The sequence below is a fragment of the Giardia intestinalis genome, chromosome 5 (genome assembly GCF_000002435.2).
Source record: "Giardia intestinalis strain WB C6 chromosome 5, whole genome shotgun sequence".
Taxonomy (NCBI): Eukaryota; Fornicata; order Diplomonadida; family Hexamitidae; genus Giardia; species Giardia duodenalis.
In genome coordinates this window covers 783,743-803,323 of record NC_051860.1, presented here as the reverse complement: position 1 = coordinate 803,323, position 19,581 = coordinate 783,743, and the positions used below count along the sequence as shown (strand labels likewise).

General features: G+C 54.2%; 5 protein-coding genes and 7 pseudogenes across 5 annotated transcripts; 2 read left to right on the top strand and 10 right to left on the bottom strand.

The window, feature by feature from the left end:
* Window positions 1–92: 92 nt before the first annotated feature.
* GL50803_002338 (uncharacterized protein) lies at window positions 93–737 on the top strand (the record flags this gene model as incomplete). Its single annotated transcript, XM_001705077.1, has 1 exon — window positions 93–737. The coding sequence occupies one exon, from the start codon at window positions 93–95 to the stop codon at window positions 735–737; it is 645 nt and encodes a 214-aa protein (XP_001705129.1).
* Window positions 738–1,295: 558 nt separating this feature from the next.
* GL50803_0050041 (High cysteine membrane protein Group 4) lies at window positions 1,296–2,504 on the bottom strand (the record flags this gene model as incomplete). The annotated part of the gene is made up of 1 exon (XM_038046127.1): window positions 1,296–2,504. The coding sequence occupies one exon, from the start codon at window positions 2,502–2,504 to the stop codon at window positions 1,296–1,298; it is 1,209 nt and encodes a 402-aa protein (XP_037902149.1).
* Window positions 2,505–2,647: 143 nt separating this feature from the next.
* On the bottom strand, window positions 2,648–3,016 carry GL50803_00116574 (uncharacterized protein; the record flags this gene model as incomplete). The annotated part of the gene is made up of 1 exon (XM_038045687.1): window positions 2,648–3,016. The coding sequence occupies one exon, from the start codon at window positions 3,014–3,016 to the stop codon at window positions 2,648–2,650; it is 369 nt and encodes a 122-aa protein (XP_037902148.1).
* Window positions 3,017–3,545: 529 nt separating this feature from the next.
* GL50803_0087706 (High cysteine membrane protein Group 3) lies at window positions 3,546–6,047 on the bottom strand (the record flags this gene model as incomplete). Its single annotated transcript, XM_001705075.2, has 1 exon — window positions 3,546–6,047. One exon carries the CDS (start codon window positions 6,045–6,047, stop codon window positions 3,546–3,548), a length of 2,502 nt encoding a protein of 833 aa, XP_001705127.2.
* A 27-nt stretch (window positions 6,048–6,074) lies between these two features.
* GL50803_00d60176 (uncharacterized protein) lies at window positions 6,075–6,614 on the top strand (the record flags this gene model as incomplete). Its single annotated transcript, XM_038046458.1, has 1 exon — window positions 6,075–6,614. One exon carries the CDS (start codon window positions 6,075–6,077, stop codon window positions 6,612–6,614), a length of 540 nt encoding a protein of 179 aa, XP_037902147.1.
* Window positions 6,615–6,665: 51 nt separating this feature from the next.
* On the bottom strand, window positions 6,666–8,363 carry GL50803_0050039 (High cysteine protein; annotated as a pseudogene; the record flags this gene model as incomplete).
* A 51-nt stretch (window positions 8,364–8,414) lies between these two features.
* On the bottom strand, window positions 8,415–10,283 carry GL50803_0050038 (pVSP; annotated as a pseudogene; the record flags this gene model as incomplete).
* Window positions 10,284–10,288: 5 nt separating this feature from the next.
* On the bottom strand, window positions 10,289–12,118 carry GL50803_0050037 (pVSP; annotated as a pseudogene; the record flags this gene model as incomplete).
* Window positions 12,119–12,179: 61 nt separating this feature from the next.
* GL50803_0050036 (pVSP) lies at window positions 12,180–14,009 on the bottom strand (annotated as a pseudogene; the record flags this gene model as incomplete).
* Window positions 14,010–14,070: 61 nt separating this feature from the next.
* Window positions 14,071–15,939, bottom strand: GL50803_0050035 (pVSP; annotated as a pseudogene; the record flags this gene model as incomplete).
* Window positions 15,940–15,944: 5 nt separating this feature from the next.
* Window positions 15,945–17,774, bottom strand: GL50803_0050034 (pVSP; annotated as a pseudogene; the record flags this gene model as incomplete).
* Window positions 17,775–17,835: 61 nt separating this feature from the next.
* Window positions 17,836–19,569, bottom strand: GL50803_0050033 (pVSP; annotated as a pseudogene; the record flags this gene model as incomplete).
* Between the last annotated feature and the right edge of the window lie 12 nt (window positions 19,570–19,581).

Here is a 19,581-nt window from a genome sequence, read left to right as displayed (position 1 = left end):
TGCCAAGGTAGGACAGTATAGTCTATGTATCAAACAGAGAGCGGCAGAGACTCGGCGTTGTGCGCGGTGATGTAAAGAATAAATTTTGAAAAATGTCGACACGAAACGCACGCCTTCGCGACCTCTCCATGCGCATATTTTACAAGAACTATGCCTATCTCATGGAGGTTGATGCAGAGGTAGAAGAGTACGGCCAGATGATGGATGAGCTTCGCACTCTGTCCAAGAACATCTCCATTGATTATCTGTCTCTCAGCCCCAAAGACTTGCGAGAGGTGCACCTCAAGCGAGCCATCATGACGGAAAAGATCAACACCATTTTACCTCAAAAGCTATTCCAACTTATTACAGCCAAGAAGCAGTTTGAGTTAGAGGTTCTTGAACAGCACAAAGCACTGGAGGCCGATATCCGGGATGGAGACGAAGAAGACAGTCAGGCGACGCCAATTCCAGAGGGATATTTATGGGCACAGGTCTGGTCCGGCTACGACATCGACGAAAGAGTTTGCGACATCCTTGCTAGAGCTCCTCGCTCTGTCTTACTAGCATTTGCCGCATTCTTTTCCAAGAAGAATATGGAGCTTCCTATATGCTTAGTGCCATTCATCGAGGCAGCTGCATGTAATAAGATTGTGCTTCCAACATCAAGCAATCTTACTAAAGCTAGCCTGGGTCCGTATTCGTTGATGAGGAGCATCGTTTGCTCTCCGAACTATAAGGTGCCCGAGTTTTGTTAACTTCTGTTCCACTCTTCTAGCAGTGATGATCGGAACTTAGTGTTCTGTAAATCTGATTGGTATAATAGTTCACTCTTGGTTCAGACAGCATATCAAACTGTAAAGAAGTGATCGATATGTCGAATTACCGCTCTGTGGCTTGGTTGCCTTCTTGGATCACGCAAAAGGCAAGGCACTGTATCCTAAACTGAATTGTCCAGCAAACAAGCTCTACCTTAGAAGTAGCCACAGACCATCTATGGCATTGCAGATGGGTCTATAGATGAATTAAACTACTACCTTGTTCAAATCCAGGACTGCTCAGCATAGAGAGGGATCGAAAGAGGTTTGATCACTGAATAGACTAGTAGCAGACAAGTATCCAAAGAACGATCATTAAGGCAGAGCAATCCTAGTCTCAGAGAATTCACAACTGACAAGTACCACACAGAGCACCACAGCAAGACAGCGTGGACGCAGATCAAGTTGTTCACTGTAGAAGGACACCGAGAACGGTGCTCAGCACAATATGGGGATAGCCCTATCATAGACACGTATATCAACAAGTTCTTGGGAGCGTTACATAGACTTGGATTGAACGAGTCCCACAGTACTCGAAGAGGCACCAATTCGCTTGCCCCGGTAGAGAAACCACCAGCATAGGAAGCCAACCAAGCTCCCAATCACAATGACCCCGGCCACTGTCCCTCCTGCGATCGCCGCCGTTCTCTTCTTGGCCAGCTCCTTGGCTGAGACACAGATGTCCTTCGTGAGAACCGCGTCGAGCTCGCACATGCACACCCCCTGGTTCGATGAGGCCCTGGTGCCGCACCCCTCTGCACACGTCCGCTGATCTGTCTGGATGTTATGATTCGAGGCGGCACACGAGAGACACTTACCCGACGTATCGCAGGCAGCACACAACGGCATGTCAGGGGGACACTCGGTTGGGAGCACACACTCGGATCTGTCCAGCGCCGGCAGGAAGCCCCGCTCGCACCAGCACCTCCGTACGCCGCCGGGCACCTCTCCCACCACCTTGTCCCCGCTGCACTCCCCCAGGCACGACCGCCCGTCCAGGCTCACGAAGAGCTCCCCCGCGCACTCTGTGCAGAAGGAGGTATGCCCGCAGGCCTTGCACCCCGGAGTGGCGCAGGGCAGGCACGCGTCTCCGTCTGCATAGTACCCGTCTACACAGGCGTTGGGGTCAATGCAGCTCCCGGTGGCGGCACCTGAGGCCCTCTTCAGGAGCTTGTCAGAGGGGCACCTGGTGCAGTGGCCGGGGCCAGGGGCGGTGCACCCCAGACATGTCGGGTCGCACTCCAGCAGCTTTCCATCGTCCGATATCCCGTACTCCTTCTTGGTCTTCTCACACTTCCCGCCTGCCTGTTTGTCACAGATAGTGCTTCCTGGATAGTGCTCCGTTGTGTAGCAGCCCCCGTTCATCAGGAAGGCCGCTCCTGAGCATGTAGTACAAGCACCATTTGCCTTGCTGGTGCAGTACGTGTCTTTTTGTGTGTTCGGAATACACACCCCGTTGAGAGGGTATATATTCGAGTCCTTGCAGCGCGTGCAGTACCTGCTGCCATCGATGGTGATGCCGCACTCTGCACAGTCGTCACCAACAGCGCACTCATCTACACACTTTGCATTATCGTCTGCAACGACTAACGACTCCAGGATCTTGCCGGGGCTGCACTGCTGACAGCCGGTTAGTGTGCCATCCTTGCAGACAGCGCACGAGTCCGTACATGGTGTGCAGGTTCCGGAGCTGTTGTAGAGGCCCATCCTGCAGACGCACCGGCACGACACTTCAGTTGACTCGCTCCCCTCTGCTACCTTTGTGCACACTCCTTGAGTGTCTCCACTGCAGCTCTCACTGCAGGACTTCCCATCCACCCCGAGGTGCCTCGCCGAGCACCGCGTACACGTCACACCGTTATTGTACCTACACGTGGCACAGCCAGAAATGCCCCCATTTGGAGCGTCATCGCACAGATATCGGTCTCCATTGCTCCCGCATTCTTAGAGAAGATCCACCCGGAAGCACTGCTCCACTGTTCGCAAGCATTCGACCCGCTTTCTGAGCAGGGTCTTGAGCAGATGTAGAGCCTGTCCTCGGAGCAGCCGCCGTAGAGCAGGAAGGGCTTTACAGAGTTGGAGCAGGCTGTGCACGCCCCTTGGTTGGTCCTTTGTGCGCTCAAAGCGATCTCTTCGAGGGACGAGCTCTCCCTAGCAAGGGCGCATGCACCGCTCCCAGGCGCAGGAGTTGTTCGCACACTCTGTGCAGATGGTCGCATGCTCCAGTTCGTACTGGCCTGCTCTGCACCTATAGCAAGCCCGGTCGAGCTGTGCCGGCCCTAGCATCCACACCTGTAGGGCGGCGTGTCTTGTGGCAGGATGTGAGTATCCGTTGACACAAGTACGGGGTCCCTTAGCTGGCATGATGGTCGGTTGGATAAACGCTTCTGTTCTCTGTTGTGTGGCAGCACCTAGCACACAGGGCGATGCCGTTTTGCCACGTACGGGGGACACGCGGCTTGGACACCAGAGGCGCCCCTGTATCCACCGGACCCGACTGTGTCGGAGCACAGAGGGCTACCTAAGCTTCCGTCCCGTGCTGGTGTGCTCGTGTAGCAGCTGCCGTAGAATAGAGTGTGCTTGCCTCCTGATTGCATGCAGCACACGGAGGACACCGTCTCCGAGCACTTCCGGCGCCTCCTTCTGCCGGGACAGCCGGGCGCGCCCATCCTGGACACGGCTGCCTGGCCTGCCCCCTGTAAGTCGCTGCAGAGCAAGCCGTCCGCTCTGACGGCTCCGTTTACTGGGTCATATCAGGGACTGGCGGTAGTCGTAGGACTCGCCCCGCATGAGCGACGTGTACTTTGTCCCGCCGCGTCTGGGCCGGCCGCCCCTCCTGAAGACGAACCACCAGACGAGGAAGCCGGCGACGGCCAGGACGAGGAGGACGACGATGACGATGGCGGCGATTGCTCCCCCGCCGAGCCCGCCCCGCCGGTAGTAGCCAGGGTCGAGGCAGTTGACGCTCCCGCCGCCCTTGTCGGTCAGCTCGCAGGTCGTGCACCCCGCGAGGCCCACCCAGCCGTCCATGCCCCCGGTGTCGCTGCAGCCCATGCACGCCGTGTGGTAGACGTCCGGGGAGATGGGGACGGCGTTCTCCGCGCAGCTCTCGCACTTGAGCCCCGTCGCGCAGACCCGGCAGTTCGCAATGTCGCACGGCTGGCACTCCCCGAGGTCCTCGTCGGGGTACATCGAGCCGCCGCAGCTGGCGCAGTCCTTCGTGCACGCCGCCGTCCGCGGGCAGAGGTACGCGCCGGCCGTGCAGTGCTCGCATCTATTGGGGTCGTCGGCCACGCACAGAGCGCACAGCTCCACGGTGCATGTGGGCGGGGGCGCCTCGCAGACGGTCTTGCCCTGGTCCGTCTCCTTGAGATACCCGTCCTCGCACTTCTGGCAGACGACGTTCTTGGCTCCCCCGTCCCCCACGGTGCTGCGGCAGACAATGCAGTGCTGGACGCCCACATAACCGTTTCCATCGGAGTCACACTTCACGCACTGCCCAGGTTGCCTTTTTCCCTCGGCCGCGATGTAGTATCCGAGGAGACACGTCGTGCAACCCGTGCTGCTGCCGTTATTACACGTGGAGCACCCGGCGGCACACGGCCTGCACGCCCCCGTTGAGGAGTCGCTGCCGGACACCTCGAGGTAGTACCCGTCTGCGCACCGGGAGCACGAGGTCCCGTCTACGCAGGAGAGACAGTTCTCCACGCAGCGCGCACAGGTCCCGCTGGCGTTGTAGTAGCCCGGGCCCAGCGCCAGGCAGCTCCCGAAGCACTTCGTCTTGTCCTCCTTCATGATGAGAGGCTCGAAGCAGGCGTCGCACGTCGTGGCAGAGTCCTTCGAGCACGCCTGGCAGCCCTGGACGGCGCACCCTTCAGGCGTTGCGGGCGGGAGGGCTCGGGGGCACGTATTGTCCTCGCCGGGCTCCGTCGAGTCCGAGCACCTGGTGCACACAACCTTGGCGGGGCCATCACTGGCGAGCGAGCAGCCCCCGCAGTTGGCTACTCCCCCCACCGTGTCGTCCCAGCAGGCGAGGCACTTGGATGACTGGCCATCTGCAGTGATGGTTATCACACTCGAGGAGTCCGAGGACGCGCATGCTGTGCAGGCGCCATCAGCTACAGCGGAGCAGATCGACTTCCCGATGGGGTGGGTGATGTCGTAGCAGCCGCTGTAGAACAGGAAGAACTCGGGGGTACCGTCTGCGGTCTGCTTGGTGCTGCAGGCCGTGCACGACCCGCCGCTGCACGTGTGTCCGTCGGTCCCGTCCGAGCTCTGGCCGATGCAGACGCCGTTCAGGGGGTAGTGGTCGGGCTGGGCGCACCTCTTGCAGAGCACCCGGCCGTTGACGTAGATCTGGTCCTCGGCCGCGCAGATGGCCTGGGCGAGGGGGCCGTCGACGGAGTAGCAGCTCCCGTAGAAGAGCATGAAGCCGGAGGAGCACGCGTCGCAGAGCCCGTTGCCCCGGGGGTCGGAGCACCCGGCGAGCGCGGCCAGGGCGGAGTAGTTGGAGAGGCACCGGCCGTCGACGGGCACGTAGCCTATTTGGCACTGCGTGCAGAGGGTGGGCTTCGCGTCTGCGCCCGTGAGCACGTTCATCCGGCAGCGCTCGCAGAAGAGAGTCCCGTCCAGCCCGTAGCACGCGAGGCAGGAGGTGGCAGACGAGCTCGCACTGGGGTTCTTGACGAACTTCGATCCGCAAGAGCCGCAGACAGAGCCAGTGGTGTCAGATTGATTAGGACACACAATGCTGCCTGGAGAACTATCAAACTTGTAGCACGACCCGTAGTGGAGGAAGTAGCCGCCTGTGCATGTTGTGCACACGCCCTTACTGCACGTGTTCCCCGCAGCACTCCCAGCCGGCACGCACACCCCGTCGATCGGGACGTCGCCCTCGATGGCGCATGCCCCGCAGTACATCCCCTCCTCGACGATGTGCTTCTCCTTGCATATGGCGTTGATCAGGGATGCCGTGCGGTAGCACCCGCCCCTGTAGAAGAGGAAGTCCCGGATGCAGCCCGAGCAGGAGCCCGGAGTGGGGTTGCTGCCCGTGGGCACTATGCATATACCCCGCGAGAGGCTCAGCAGCCTGCAGTCTCCGTTGACGGGGACCCGCGCTCCGTCGCACTTGGAGCAGTACTTCTTGCCGCCGATCGTGACGTTGCAGACGCCGGTCGCACCCCCGCAGTCGCTGTCCTGGGTGCACTCTGAGAAAATACCGTGCAGAAGAAGAAGGATGAGAACCCTCATGTGAATCCCTGAGGATACAAGTTTTTAATGTGTCCGGATCAGCAAGGATCCGCCACACTACCTCTGCTGTGGAGGCTCCCGGATGCCCGGCCTCCGCGTGGTCGAACGGCGGGCCCGGAGTCGGCACGGAGCGATCCTCAGAGGGCGAGTCGAGCCCCTGTCCCTCGGGGGTGCACAGGTCCTGCCACTCCGTGTGCCGGTCTTTTGCAGAGGCCAGCCGAGCGGACCGAGTGGGCGGTGCCTGCACGCAACGGCCGGGTGGCGGGTCCGAGCCACCCGGTGCAGGGACCGCCCATGCTGCGCCGGCCTCCCACGGCTGCAGGCGTGGTTCGGCGCCTATGCTACGCAGTCGAGCACCCGCTGCTTCGGCAGGCCGGGGAGCGCCATCGAGCGACGCGCTATTTTAAATCCACGGCTGAGCTGTCCACTGCTCTGCACATCAGGCATTGCCCCCGGGGCCCCCGAGAGCTTCTGCCCTCACTCACGGCGAGACCCAGCGGGGGTGCTGCAGCGCCGACTCTCTCCACCCTGGTTGCAGCGGGCGTCCAGACCTCCACGGGCACGTAGCAGCACCGGGCGGATGGACAGCGGATGCCCACCCCGGGCCAGTAGTCATCACTAACACAGAAGCCCAACGAGACCAGCCACGGAGATCCCCGCGATGGCCCCCGTGGAGAGCCCGCTCCTATTACTGCCAGAGGACACGCACTTACCATTGTCTATGCTGAAGCCACTGTTGCACTCCCCACATATATTATCCATCACACAGCTCTTGCAATCACCCACAGAGCACAGCACACACCCAGTGCCATCCTTGTTGGGCTTCTTACTCTCACCACAAGAGGTACACACAGCAGCGGTCATGCCAGCTGTTGTTAGAGCTGTCGGGGCTGTACACTGAGAGCAGCCCTCGACCCCCACGTATGCCTTAGTATCTACTAGTGTGCCTAGGGGGTTACCACATGCTAGTACAGACTGATTCTGATTGGATGCCCCTGGGACTATGAAGTACTTATTGTTGGCCGCCTCTGTGCATATCCCCTTATTATCTGCTGTCTTGCACATATAGCTACCAGGCACCTCTGTTGCTTTATAACACCCTCCCATGTAGAGGAAGTAGTTGTTGGTGCATTGTGTACATATGTGACTGGTACAAGTATTCCCATTCTTTTGACCACTATCAACACACTTCCCATCAATTGGTACCTTACTGTTATCCCCACAATAGGAACAGTAGTGCTTTGCATTGCCCTGATCATCAATCACTATGGCATCGCAGGCTCCAGATGTCCCCCCGCAGGCAGTATCATCTTCACAGGTCTTCTCTGTGCATGTGAGGTCCCCCTCGTTTCCAGCGAGCTTCCTGTTAGGCTTGCACTTTGTGCACTTGAGGGATCCTGTAGTACCAGTGCACTCGGCACAGCCCTCGATCCCTTGATTCTGTGCATCATCGCATGGGACACACTTTTTATCAGCACCAGATACAACCAAGAAGTATCCTGGATAGCAGGACTCGCACCTATTTTCTGTCGTAGCTTCAGAGCACGTAGCACAGTTCTGATGACAAGCCGAACAAGTCTTTGATGACTTTTCAAAGAAGAATCCATCCAGACACTCTGAACATTCCGGTGCTTGTCCTGAACCAGCCTTAGTACATGTCTTACAGTTGTCCTTTCCTTGGTTACTTGCTCCTGTTCCTGTTGTTGTATCGCTACACAGAATGCACTTATCGTTGTTGTCACTCAGAAAGTGCGTGCCTGCTTGGCCATCTCGAGCGCACCCATTTGCCTCGACGCACGTTGTCGTCCCGTCGGCCTCTTCCTTGACTATCTTACCGTTACAGGCTGTGCACTTTGGGCCCCCAGTTGCCGGGTTGTACTCACACGTGGTGCAATCTACTATACTAGAATCCTTGCATGTCCTTGTCACAGGGTCAGGGTAAGTGTTTCCTTCACATGTAGATGAACACGTATTTCCACCTTTCAGATACTTTCCATCCTTACAAGAGGTGCACGCATTCTGATCAGCTCCATTACACGTCTCGCAGTCGGTATGACATTTGGTACATGCGCCGTTACCATCTTTATAGTATCCATCTTGACAGGTATCACACGTGGCAGCCGTTGGGGTGCTTGGTGCTGTACATGTGGCGCAGTTCTCCACTCCCGTATATCCATCTGCTCCCTTGGTATCCCAGCACAGGATGCACTCGCTACCCTTCTCTGGTGCTGTAGCAGGGTTCTGGAATATGTACTGACTATTTGTATTACACTCAGTGCACACTCCACTACTGGCTGCTGTGCATATCACACTCCACTATCATACTATCACCCATTATCACACATTGTATAGCATTCACTACCTGAGTCATGCCTTCCCTCTACATATGAACCACCAGCAGAGGAAGCCCACGAGGCCCCCCACGACGACGACCACAGCGACGGAGATCCCCGCGATGGCCCCCGTGGAGAGCCCGCTCCTGTTGGTACTCATAGACACACAGGAGGTCCCACTGCTGTCTAGACTGTACCCATCAACACACTCCCCACACACATCATCCACCACACAGCTCTTGCAATCACCCACAGAGCACAGCACACACCCGGTGCCATCCTTGTTGGGCTTCTTATCACTGTCACAGGAGGTGCATGTAGCGGCAGCCATACCAGCCTCAGTCAGAGCTACTGGGGCTGTACACTGGGAGCAGCCCTCGACCCCCACGTATGCCTTAGCATTGTCTTGAGTACCTATTAGTGTGCCTAATGGGTTACCACATGCTAGTACAGACTGCTGAGCATTGGTTGCCTCTGGGACTACGAAGTATCTATTGTTGGCCGCTTCTGTGCATATCCCAGTATTACCTGCTGTCTTGCACATATGACTACCTGGTTCTTGACCAACCTTGTAACAGCCATTCATGTATAAGAAGTACCCTTGAGCACACTGTGTACATGTATGACTGTTACAAGTATTACCTTTCTTATCAGTAGCACAGATGCCATCAATTGGTACCTTACTGTTATCCCCACAATAAGAACAATAATGAAGCTCCTTTCCATTAGCATCAATCACTATTGCATCGCAGGCACCAGAAGTGCCCCCGCAGGCAGTATCATCTTCACACACCTTTGTACATGTAACAGAGCCAGAACTGCTATCGCTCTGCTTGCGATAGTTGGGCTTGCAATCGGTGCACTTGAAAGCACCGCCATCGTTTGTGCATGCACCACAGCCCTCGATGCCATTGTCGGCTTCACTGTCACAAGCAACGCACTCACCAGTAGGACCACTGCCTTTCATGAAGTACCCTGGCTTGCATGTATCACACTTATCCTTGCCAGCAGCAGAGCATGTAGCACAGTTGGCGTGACAGGGGGTGCATGTAACTGGGTCGCTACTTCCCTCTTTTATATACCCAGCTAAACAGGCAGAGCACCCTCCCTTTGCAGTGCAGGTGCTACATCCGACAACGCCGCCTCGTGTATTATCACCACATGGGACACAAGCCTTTGGATATTGTTCAAGGAAGTGGGTATCACCAGTAGGGCAGCCGCCATCATCAACACATTCTACTGTGCCATCAGCTTTTTGCTTGAGAAGCGGCTTTTGGCCCCCGCATCCAGTGCACACCGGCTTCTGAAGAGTGTCGCTGTATGTACACGTAGCACATTCATTGACACTTGTGTCTGTGCATGCCTTACATTGGCCTGTTGTCGGGTCTGCATACTTATCATTACCACATTGATTAGCCTCTACACAAGTCTTACTGTCAGCCTTCAGGAACTTCCCTTCAAAGCAGGCAGTACACGATTGCTGATCACTCTCTGAGCACTCGGAGCAGCCCTCTCCGCACTTCTTACACGTATTAGAAGCGTTATCCTTAACGTACCCTGCTTGGCATTCTGTACACGTGGCAGCCCCCTTGTTATTAGCTGGTGCCGTACACTTGAGACAGTCCTTGACTCCCATGACCCCGTTTCTATCTATAGTATCCCAGCACAGTATGCACTCCCCACCAGGGGTCACCTTCTCTGCCCCATTCTGGAATATGTACTGACTATCTGCCTTACAAGCAGTGCACACTCCTCCCTCAGCCTGTGTGCATATGTCACTGCCGGGCTGACTCTCTGTCTTGTAGCACCCGCCCATGAAGAGAAGTCCCGTACTATCACTATCACCCCCACACACCACTATCATACTATCACCCATTATCACACATTGTACAGCATTCACTACCTAAGTCACGCCTTCCCCCTGCAGAGGAACCACCAGCAGAGGAAGCCCACGAGGCCCCCCACGACGACGACCACAGCGACGGAGATGCCCGCGATGGCGCCAGTAGACAGCCCGCTCCTGTTGGTGCCAGAAGACACGCACTTGTCACCCTCTAATTTGAACCCATCGCTGCACTCTTCACACTTATTAGCACCACTACAATAAGCGCACCCCTCCACGTTACATTCAAAGCATGCTGTCCCTTCCTTGTTGGGTCTCTTGCCCCCCTCTGTGCAGGCGGAGCACTTGTTGTCCATATCACAGTGCGAGCATCCAACAACGGCACATGGGAAGCACCCGCTCCCAGCCAGGTTGGGCTTCTTACTATTGTCACAAGAGGTGCACACAGCGGGGGTCATACCACCATCAGATGGAGCTGCTGGGGCTGTGCACTGGGAGCAGCCATCCACCCCAACGTATGCCTTAGCAGTATCACCAGTGCCTGTCAGTGTGCCAAGGGGGTTACCACATGCCAGGACAGACTGTTGAGCATTGGTTGCTTCTGGGACTACGAAGTACCTATTGTTGGCCGCTTCTGTGCATATCCCATTGTTACCTGCGGTCTTGCACATGTAGTTGCCAGGAGCCTTCTGAGTGCTATAACAGCCACCCATATAGAGGAAGTAGTTAGCAGCACATGATGTACATGTATGACTAGTACAAGTATTACTTTCTTTGTTATTAGTGCATAGTCCATCTATAGGAGCTTGTGAACTATCCCCACAGTATGAACAGTAGTGCTTTGTGGTGCCCTTATCATCAATTATCATGGCATCGCAGGCACCAGAGGTACCCCCGCAGGCCGTATCATCTTCACAAGTCCTGGTGCATGTGACCCCAGTTGAAGGGGTACCGCTCTGCTTGTAGTTCACCTTACAGGAGTTGCAGGTCAACGAGCTAGAGAAGGTGCACGTTGCACATCCATCGATGCCATCCTTAGCTGTATCACTACAAGGGACGCACTCACCGGGGCCACTGACTTTCATGAAGAACCCCTCCTTACAGGTCAAGCACTTATCGTCTCCAATTTGAGTGCAGGTGGCACAGTTGGGAGCACAGGCCTTACACTTGAAGGTGCCGGGCGCAGAATCGTAATATCCGGGTAAGCATCCGGTACAAGCGGGTGGTTGGTTGTTATTAGGTTTTGTGCACGCACTACAGCCCTCCAGTCCCTTATTTGTGTTCTCATTATCTCCGCTGGTATCGCTGCACAAGACACACGCAGCATCACCATCTGCCTTGAAGTGATCAGCATCCTGGCATCCAGAGCTCACATCAACGCACGTTGTGGTGCCATCGATGGCCGTCTTCACCTTCTTACTGCCACAGTTAGTGCACTGGGGCTTACTGACAGTCGCATTGTACTTGCATGCCGTGCAATCAGTTATTGTACTACATGCCATGCACGTTCCAGACTCTGGATCAGCATACTTATCATTACCACAGCTATCAGTACATTGATTCCCATTGAGGTACTTCCCCTCTGGACACGATGTGCACTGGGTCGCCGATGTCTCACAGGTGGCACAGTTCCCCTCGCATGGCTTACAAAGCTTGTTGTTTAGGAAGTACCCCTCTTGACAGGTATTACACGTGGCAGGTCCTGCATTCCCTGGTGCCGTACACTTGAGACAGTTGGCCACTCCCGTATATCCATTCGCTCCCTTGATATCAGAGCACAAGATGCACTCCCCACCAGGAGTCACCTTGTCTGCCCTGTTCTGGAATATGTACTTGTTATCTGTCTTACAAGCAGTGCACAGTCCATTACTGGCCTTTGTACATATCACACTCCACTATCACACTATCACCCTCTATTACCCATTATCACACATTGTATAGCATTCACTACCTGAGTCATGCCTTCCCTCTACATATGAACCACCAGCAGAGGAAGCCCACGAGGCCCCCCACGACGACGACCACAGCGACGGAGATCCCCGCGATGGCCCCCGTGGAGAGCCCGCTCCTGTTGGTGCCAGAAGACACGCACTTGTCACCCTCTAATTTGAACCCATCGCTGCACTCTTCACACTTATTAGCACCACTACAATAAGCGCACCCCTCCACGTTACATTCAAAGCATGCTGTCCCTTCCTTGTTGGGTCTCTTGCCCCCCTCTGTGCAGGCGGAGCACTTGTTGTCCATATCACAGTGCGAGCATCCAACAACGGCACATGGGAAGCACCCGCTCCCAGCCAGGTTGGGCTTCTTACTATTGTCACAAGAGGTGCACACAGCGGGGGTCATACCACCATCAGATGGAGCTGCTGGGGCTGTGCACTGGGAGCAGCCATCCACCCCAACGTATGCCTTAGCAGTATCACCAGTGCCTGTCAGTGTGCCAAGGGGGTTACCACATGCCAGGACAGACTGTTGAGCATTGGTTGCTTCTGGGACTACGAAGTACCTATTGTTGGCCGCTTCTGTGCATATCCCATTGTTACCTGCGGTCTTGCACATGTAGTTGCCAGGAGCCTTCTGAGTGCTATAACAGCCACCCATATAGAGGAAGTAGTTAGCAGCACATGATGTACATGTATGACTAGTACAAGTATTACTTTCTTTGTTATTAGTGCATAGTCCATCTATAGGAGCTTGTGAACTATCCCCACAGTATGAACAGTAGTGCTTTGTGGTGCCCTTATCATCAATTATCATGGCATCGCAGGCACCAGAGGTACCCCCGCAGGCCGTATCATCTTCACAAGTCCTGGTGCATGTGACCCCAGTTGAAGGGGTACCGCTCTGCTTGTAGTTCACCTTACAGGAGTTGCAGGTCAACGAGCTAGAGAAGGTGCACGTTGCACATCCATCGATGCCATCCTTAGCTGTATCACTACAAGGGACGCACTCACCGGGGCCACTGACTTTCATGAAGAACCCCTCCTTACAGGTCAAGCACTTATCGTCTCCAATTTGAGTGCAGGTGGCACAGTTGGGAGCACAGGCCTTACACTTGAAGGTGCCGGGCGCAGAATCGTAATATCCGGGTAAGCATCCGGTACAAGCGGGTGGTTGGTTGTTATTAGGTTTTGTGCACGCACTACAGCCCTCCAGTCCCTTATTTGTGTTCTCATTATCTCCGCTGGTATCGCTGCACAAGACACACGCAGCATCACCATCTGCCTTGAAGTGATCAGCATCCTGGCATCCAGAGCTCACATCAACGCACGTTGTGGTGCCATCGATGGCCGTCTTCACCTTCTTACTGCCACAGTTAGTGCACTGGGGCTTACTGACAGTCGCATTGTACTTGCATGCCGTGCAATCAGTTATTGTACTACATGCCATGCACGTTCCAGACTCTGGATCAGCATACTTACCATTACCACAGCTATCAGTACATTGATTCCCATTGAGGTACTTCCCCTCTGGACACGATGTGCACTGGGTCGCCGATGTCTCACAGGTGGCACAGTTCCCCTCGCATGGCTTACAAAGCTTGTTGTTTAGGAAGTACCCCTCTTGACAGGTATTACACGTGGCAGGTCCTGCATTCCCTGGTGCCGTACACTTGAGACAGTTGGCCACTCCCGTATATCCATTCGCTCCCTTGATATCAGAGCACAAGATGCACTCCCCACCAGGAGTCACCTTGTCTGCCCTGTTCTGGAATATGTACTTGTTATCTGTCTTACAAGCAGTGCACAGTCCATTACTGGCCTTTGTACATATCACACTCCACTATCACACTATCACCCTCTATTACCCATTATCACACATTGTATAGCATTCACTACCTGAGTCATGCCTTCCCTCTACATATGAACCACCAGCAGAGGAAGCCCACGAGGCCCCCCACGACGACGACCACAGCGACGGAGATCCCCGCGATGGCCCCCGTGGAGAGCCCGCTCCTGTTGGTACTCATAGACACACAGGAGGTCCCACTGCTGTCTAGACTGTACCCATCAACACACTCCCCACACACATCATCCACCACACAGCTCTTGCAATCACCCACAGAGCACAGCACACACCCGGTGCCATCCTTGTTGGGCTTCTTATCACTGTCACAGGAGGTACATATAGCAGGGGTCATACCACCATCAGTCAGAGCTACTGGGGCTGTACACTGGGAGCAGCCATCCACTCCCACGTATGCCTTAGCATTGTCTTGAGTACCTATTAGTGTGCCTAATGGGTTACCACATGCTAGTACAGACTGCTGAGCATTGGTTGCCTCTGGGACTACGAAGTATCTATTGTTGGCCGCTTCTGTGCATATCCCAGTATTACCTGCTGTCTTGCACATATGACTACCTGGTTCTTGACCAACCTTGTAACAGCCATTCATGTATAAGAAGTACCCTTGAGCACACTGTGTACATGTATGACTGTTACAAGTATTACCTTTCTTATCAGTAGCACAGATGCCATCAATTGGTACCTTACTGTTATCCCCACAATAAGAACAATAATGAAGCTCCTTTCCATTAGCATCAATCACTATTGCATCGCAGGCACCAGAAGTGCCCCCGCAGGCAGTATCATCTTCACACACCTTTGTACATGTAACAGAGCCAGAACTGCTATCGCTCTGCTTGCGATAGTTGGGCTTGCAATCGGTGCACTTGAAAGCACCGCCATCGTTTGTGCATGCACCACAGCCCTCGATGCCATTGTCGGCTTCACTGTCACAAGCAACGCACTCACCAGTAGGACCACTGCCTTTCATGAAGTACCCTGGCTTGCATGTATCACACTTATCCTTGCCAGCAGCAGAGCATGTAGCACAGTTGGCGTGACAGGGGGTGCATGTAACTGGGTCGCTACTTCCCTCTTTTATATACCCAGCTAAACAGGCAGAGCACCCTCCCTTTGCAGTGCAGGTGCTACATCCGACAACGCCGCCTCGTGTATTATCACCACATGGGACACAAGCCTTTGGATATTGTTCAAGGAAGTGGGTATCACCAGTAGGGCAGCCGCCATCATCAACACATTCTACTGTGCCATCAGCTTTTTGCTTGAGAAGCGGCTTTTGGCCCCCGCATCCAGTGCACACCGGCTTCTGAAGAGTGTCGCTGTATGTACACGTAGCACATTCATTGACACTTGTGTCTGTGCATGCCTTACATTGGCCTGTTGTCGGGTCTGCATACTTATCATTACCACATTGATTAGCCTCTACACAAGTCTTACTGTCAGCCTTCAGGAACTTCCCTTCAAAGCAGGCAGTACACGATTGCTGATCACTCTCTGAGCACTCGGAGCAGCCCTCTCCGCACTTCTTACACGTATTAGAAGCGTTATCCTTAACGTACCCTGCTTGGCATTCTGTACACGTGGCAGCCCCCTTGTTATTAGCTGGTGCCGTACACTTGAGACAGTCCTTGACTCCCATGACCCCGTTTCTATCTATAGTATCCCAGCACAGTATGCACTCCCCACCAGGGGTCACCTTCTCTGCCCCATTCTGGAATATGTACTGACTATCTGCCTTACAAGCAGTGCACACTCCTCCCTCAGCCTGTGTGCATATGTCACTGCCGGGCTGACTCTCTGTCTTGTAGCACCCGCCCATGAAGAGAAGTCCCGTACTATCACTATCACCCCCACACACCACTATCATACTATCACCCATTATCACACATTGTACAGCATTCACTACCTAAGTCACGCCTTCCCCCTGCAGAGGAACCACCAGCAGAGGAAGCCCACGAGGCCCCCCACGACGACGACCACAGCGACGGAGATGCCCGCGATGGCGCCAGTAGACAGCCCGCTCCTGTTGGTGCCAGAAGACACGCACTTGTCACCCTCTAATTTGAACCCATCGCTGCACTCTTCACACTTATTAGCACCACTACAATAAGCGCACCCCTCCACGTTACATTCAAAGCATGCTGTCCCTTCCTTGTTGGGTCTCTTGCCCCCCTCTGTGCAGGCGGAGCACTTGTTGTCCATATCACAGTGCGAGCATCCAACAACGGCACATGGGAAGCACCCGCTCCCAGCCAGGTTGGGCTTCTTACTATTGTCACAAGAGGTGCACACAGCGGGGGTCATACCACCATCAGATGGAGCTGCTGGGGCTGTGCACTGGGAGCAGCCATCCACCCCAACGTATGCCTTAGCAGTATCACCAGTGCCTGTCAGTGTGCCAAGGGGGTTACCACATGCCAGGACAGACTGTTGAGCATTGGTTGCTTCTGGGACTACGAAGTACCTATTGTTGGCCGCTTCTGTGCATATCCCATTGTTACCTGCGGTCTTGCACATGTAGTTGCCAGGAGCCTTCTGAGTGCTATAACAGCCACCCATATAGAGGAAGTAGTTAGCAGCACATGATGTACATGTATGACTAGTACAAGTATTACTTTCTTTGTTATTAGTGCATAGTCCATCTATAGGAGCTTGTGAACTATCCCCACAGTATGAACAGTAGTGCTTTGTGGTGCCCTTATCATCAATTATCATGGCATCGCAGGCACCAGAGGTACCCCCGCAGGCCGTATCATCTTCACAAGTCCTGGTGCATGTGACCCCAGTTGAAGGGGTACCGCTCTGCTTGTAGTTCACCTTACAGGAGTTGCAGGTCAACGAGCTAGAGAAGGTGCACGTTGCACATCCATCGATGCCATCCTTAGCTGTATCACTACAAGGGACGCACTCACCGGGGCCACTGACTTTCATGAAGAACCCCTCCTTACAGGTCAAGCACTTATCGTCTCCAATTTGAGTGCAGGTGGCACAGTTGGGAGCACAGGCCTTACACTTGAAGGTGCCGGGCGCAGAATCGTAATATCCGGGTAAGCATCCGGTACAAGCGGGTGGTTGGTTGTTATTAGGTTTTGTGCACGCACTACAGCCCTCCAGTCCCTTATTTGTGTTCTCATTATCTCCGCTGGTATCGCTGCACAAGACACACGCAGCATCACCATCTGCCTTGAAGTGATCAGCATCCTGGCATCCAGAGCTCACATCAACGCACGTTGTGGTGCCATCGATGGCCGTCTTCACCTTCTTACTGCCACAGTTAGTGCACTGGGGCTTACTGACAGTCGCATTGTACTTGCATGCCGTGCAATCAGTTATTGTACTACATGCCATGCACGTTCCAGACTCTGGATCAGCATACTTATCATTACCACAGCTATCAGTACATTGATTCCCATTGAGGTACTTCCCCTCTGGACACGATGTGCACTGGGTCGCCGATGTCTCACAGGTGGCACAGTTCCCCTCGCATGGCTTACAAAGCTTGTTGTTTAGGAAGTACCCCTCTTGACAGGTATTACACGTGGCAGGTCCTGCATTCCCTGGTGCCGTACACTTGAGACAGTTGGCCACTCCCGTATATCCATTCGCTCCCTTGATATCAGAGCACAAGATGCACTCCCCACCAGGAGTCACCTTGTCTGCCCTGTTCTGGAATATGTACTTGTTATCTGTCTTACAAGCAGTGCACAGTCCATTACTGGCCTTTGTACATATCACACTCCACTATCACACTATCACCCTCTATTACCCATTATCACACATTGTATAGCATTCACTACCTGAGTCATGCCTTCCCTCTACATATGAACCACCAGCAGAGGAAGCCCACGAGGCCCCCCACGACGACGACCACAGCGACGGAGATCCCCGCGATGGCCCCCGTGGAGAGCCCGCTCCTGTTGGTACTCATAGACACACAGGAGGTCCCACTGCTGTCTAGACTGTACCCATCAACACACTCCCCACACACATCATCCACCACACAGCTCTTGCAATCACCCACAGAGCACAGCACACACCCGGTGCCATCCTTGTTGGGCACCTTATCACTGTCACAGGAGGTGCATGTAGCGGCAGCCATACCAGCCTCAGTCAGAGCTACTGGGGCTGTACACTGGGAGCAGCCATCTACCCCCACATATGCCTTAGAGGTACTATCAGTGCCTACTAGTGTGCCAAGGGGGTTGCCACATGCCAACACAGACTGATCAGTAGCCTGTGCCTCTGGGACTACGAAGTACCTATTATTGGCATTAACAGCAGTGCACTTACCACCTTCAGCGGTCTTGCACATGAGGTTGCCTGGTTCTGCACCAATCTTATAACACCCTCCCATATAGAGGAAGTACCCTGCAGTACAAGACTTGCAGACATTATTGGTGCATCCTGTATTTCCAGCATTGACATTTGTACATTTTCCATCTATAGGATACTTACTGTTATCCCCACAGTATGAACAGTAGTGAAGCTCCTTTCCATTCTCATTGATCACTATGGCATCGCAAGCACCAGAGGTACCACCACAAGCAGTGTCATCCTCACAGGTCTTCACACATGTATAGTCATCATCTGCTCCTCCATTAAGCTGCTTCTTATAGTTAGGCTTACAGTCAGTGCACTTGAATCCACTATCATTCGAGCAGACACTGCAGCCTTCGCGACCACCATTTGCTGTGTCACTACATGAGATGCACTCACCAGAGGAGCTATCCTTCAAGAAGAATCCAGGCTTACAGGTCGTGCATTTATCACTCGTAGCCTTAGCACATGTCTCACAATTTTGTCCACCACAAGCGACACACGTAGCTGTATCTTGACTATCATCATTATCGTAATATCCGTCGAGGCACTTTGTACATGTAGTTTTAGAGGAGCAAGTACTACAACCTAGAATCCCACCATTTGTAGTATCACCGCACGGGACACAAAGCTTTGGGCTAGTACCTTCAACAAAGTGCGTATTGCCATTTGTACATCCACCATCATCGACACAAGTGGTCGTCCCGTCTGCCGCTGTCTTCACCATCTTATTGCTATTGCAGGTCTTACACTGTGGTTGACTAATAGTTGCATTGTACTCACAGGTGGCGCAGTCAGGTATTCCACATGCCTTGCATTGGCCTGTTGTTGGATCTGCATACTTACCATCACCACATTCAGTGGGTCCTACACATGCATTACCCTTCAGATACTTCCCCTCAAGGCATGCCGAGCATTGATTTGGATCACTCTCTGAGCAGGCAGAGCAGCCCTCTCCGCACTTCTCACATGCACTGTCCTTCGTAACGAACCCTGCTTGACACTCTGTACACGTGGCAGGTCCTGTATTGCCACCAGGTGCCGTGCACTTGAGGCAGTTGGCCACTCCTTTGTTCTCATTCGCTCCCGTGGCATCATGACAGAGGATGCACTCACTACCAGGGGTCACCTTGTCTGCCCTGTTCTGGAATATGTACTTGTTATCTGTCTTACAAGCAGTGCACAGTCCATTACTGGCCTTTGTACATATCTCACTCCACTATCACCCTCT